We start from the raw sequence: 2500 nt of genomic DNA, 5'->3' as shown, positions 1-2500 counted from the left end.
CGCAATGGCGAAGAATCTTTAAAAAAAAAAAATCTTAAAATGTAATCACTTTTTCCTTTTGTCATTTCCAACAACTCCACAAAGTTTCATCTAAATCCGTTCTGACCTTTTTGAGTTATCCTGCTGACAAACAGACAGACAGACAAACCAATGCGACCGAAAACATGACTTCCTTGGCGGAGGTAATAACAGCATATCCAAAGTGAAGTATGATGGTGGCAGCATTGTGCTTTTGCGCTGTTTTTCTTCAGCTGGAACTGGGGCCTAGTCAGGGAGGAGGGGGTTAGGAACAGCTCCAAATTCCAGTCAGTTTTGCCACAAATCTTCGGACCCCTGTTAGAAAGTTGAAGATGAAGAGGAAGGTTATCTTTCTGAACGACCTTTCACCTATGCATATGCCTAAATCAACAAAAGAATGAGGTTTTGGAATGGCCCAGACAGAGTTCAGACATCAAACATCTGAGGGGTGACACGACTGAACACATCCTGCATCATCCTGCATCCTGCTTATCTATGGACTCCCCGTTTATATTTGCTTGGTGTATTGATGGACAGTATGGATTCACAAAACGCTAGGAATACTGTATATTTGACTTTCTGTATAATCTATGAGAAAATACATGTAGTGCAAGGTAGCCACTGCTGTGACTCTGTGCTTGCAGATAAGGGTGAGGAGGAGAATTTGTGCAGGGGCATTCTTTTAGGTTCAACCTCACACATTTATTCTGAAAACAATACCACCTCATTATTTTTCTGCATGATCAGTTATTACCCTAAAGATAGCATAGCGTAAAGATGGGCAAGTGACCAAATGCTTATTTTAAATCCTAGATGGGGTTGTAAACCAGTTGGCATACGTTACAATCAAGAGAAGTCCTGGATAGGGTTAATGAAGCAAAGTTCATCACTAAGGCTGCATCCCATTTCACCCCTTAGCCCTACGCCTTTCCCCTTCCCCTCTGTTTTGCGCATTCACTTGAAGGCCTAGGGGTGTCCCACTTCACGTTATGACTAAGGGAAAGGGCTTTCTATCCCTTCAAATGGAGATTTTTCAGAGGCAGACTTCAAAAGGAGGGGTACGACTGATTTCCACAAATGCATTGCGAAGTGAATCTATCAAAATTCAAAAACAAGAGGTATTCTTTATAAATACCAGCCTTGTAAGTATTTGTATGCCTGACCTTGTGTGTGTGCATCTATGGCCTCCAGACATGAAGAAATTATTATTTGTCATGCATACTTTGACCCAGGGCTTCTACAGTGTGTTTGGATTTGAAGCTCTGTGGAAGGTCATTATGTCTAGACTGGCATACTCTGTGTCAGTGTCTGAGCCAGACTTGACGTGTGTGTGTGTTTGTGTGTGTGCGCATGTGTGTGTGTGTGCGCATGTGTGTGTGTGTGCTTGTGCGTGTGCGTGTGCGCTCCTTGTCTGCAGGTGATGGTTGTCCAGATCAAGTGCTTCCATGAGATCATCACCATTGGATACAGCGTGTACCACTCCTACCACTTGCCCTGGTTCAGGACGCTCAGCTGGTGAGCCCCACACAAACCCTCTGTTGCCTTTCACACTCATCATGCTCATAGAGGGATGCACGCACGCACACACGCACACACACACACACGCACACGCGCGCGCAGTGTCCGTCCCACTCTGACCTCCATAATGTCCTCTCACATTTTTGTTTTTTTTCATGTGTCTAGGTAGGGATTCTCTCTCTCTCTCTCTCTCTCTATCTCTATCTCAATCTCTATCTCTATCTCACTCTCTCTCTCTCTCTCACTCTCACTCTCTGTCTCTCTCTCTCTCTCTCTCTCTCTTTCTCTCTCTCCCTCTCTCTCTCTCTCTCTCTCTCTCTCTCTCTCTCTCTCTCTCTCTCTCCCCCTCCCTCCCTCCCTCCCCCAGTTGAGGGACCACACTGTTATACCAGTGACAGCTTGGCCCTCAGTCACGTGTTCACACTCTTGGCTGGCTGTCATGGGCCTGGCATGTGTGAGGAACAGACTAGTTAGTTCTCATAGATATCATATAATGTGTGCGTATTTGTATGTGACCATTTCAAATCTAACAGTCCTACACTGATTGTGTGATGTCTGCTTGTGGTTTCTTGCGCATTGGTTTTCATTTTCTTTCCTAATGTCGAATGCTACAGACAGTGAGCAAATAGTGTGATCTCTATTTTTGTACCTCTGAGTCTGACAACTTGACCTGAAAGCAACATCTGCTTTTCTGTGATCTGCTGTAAGCAAAGACAGTTGAACAGATGCCATTTCCCCTCTCTTCTCCCCTACAGCAGAAACGGATGCAGTTGTTCCATTTCTGTTATTTTCAACTGAGAGAGTTGTGTTTCTATATAGGAAATGGTTCCCCCCCACATTCGGAAAGGTGTAGTGTACGTTTTTGGTCTGTGTTGTTTCGCTATCTTAACTGTCAGCAGAGGAAATTAACACATCTGCCGCCATGCTTATAACCCATTTGTTTTGTTTACTCTGCTGTCACTAT

General features: G+C 44.4%; 1 protein-coding gene across 2 annotated transcripts in view; it reads left to right on the top strand.

The window, feature by feature from the left end:
• The window catches only part of cds2 (CDP-diacylglycerol synthase (phosphatidate cytidylyltransferase) 2), a 41167-nt gene that overhangs the window by 9111 nt on the left and 29556 nt on the right, over nucleotides 1-2500 (top strand). For both annotated transcript variants that reach the window (XM_063194935.1, XM_063194936.1), the window contains exon 4: nucleotides 1436-1533. In XM_063194935.1, coding sequence (XP_063051005.1) covers nucleotides 1436-1533 — 98 coding nt within the window. The remainder of the gene's footprint in view (nucleotides 1-1435; nucleotides 1534-2500) is intronic.

Source organism: Engraulis encrasicolus, chromosome 3 (assembly GCF_034702125.1).
Source record: "Engraulis encrasicolus isolate BLACKSEA-1 chromosome 3, IST_EnEncr_1.0, whole genome shotgun sequence".
Taxonomy (NCBI): Eukaryota; Metazoa; Chordata; class Actinopteri; order Clupeiformes; family Engraulidae; genus Engraulis; species Engraulis encrasicolus.
The sequence above is the reverse complement of the archived record's forward strand: the minus strand, read 5'-3'. Positions and strand labels throughout refer to the sequence as shown.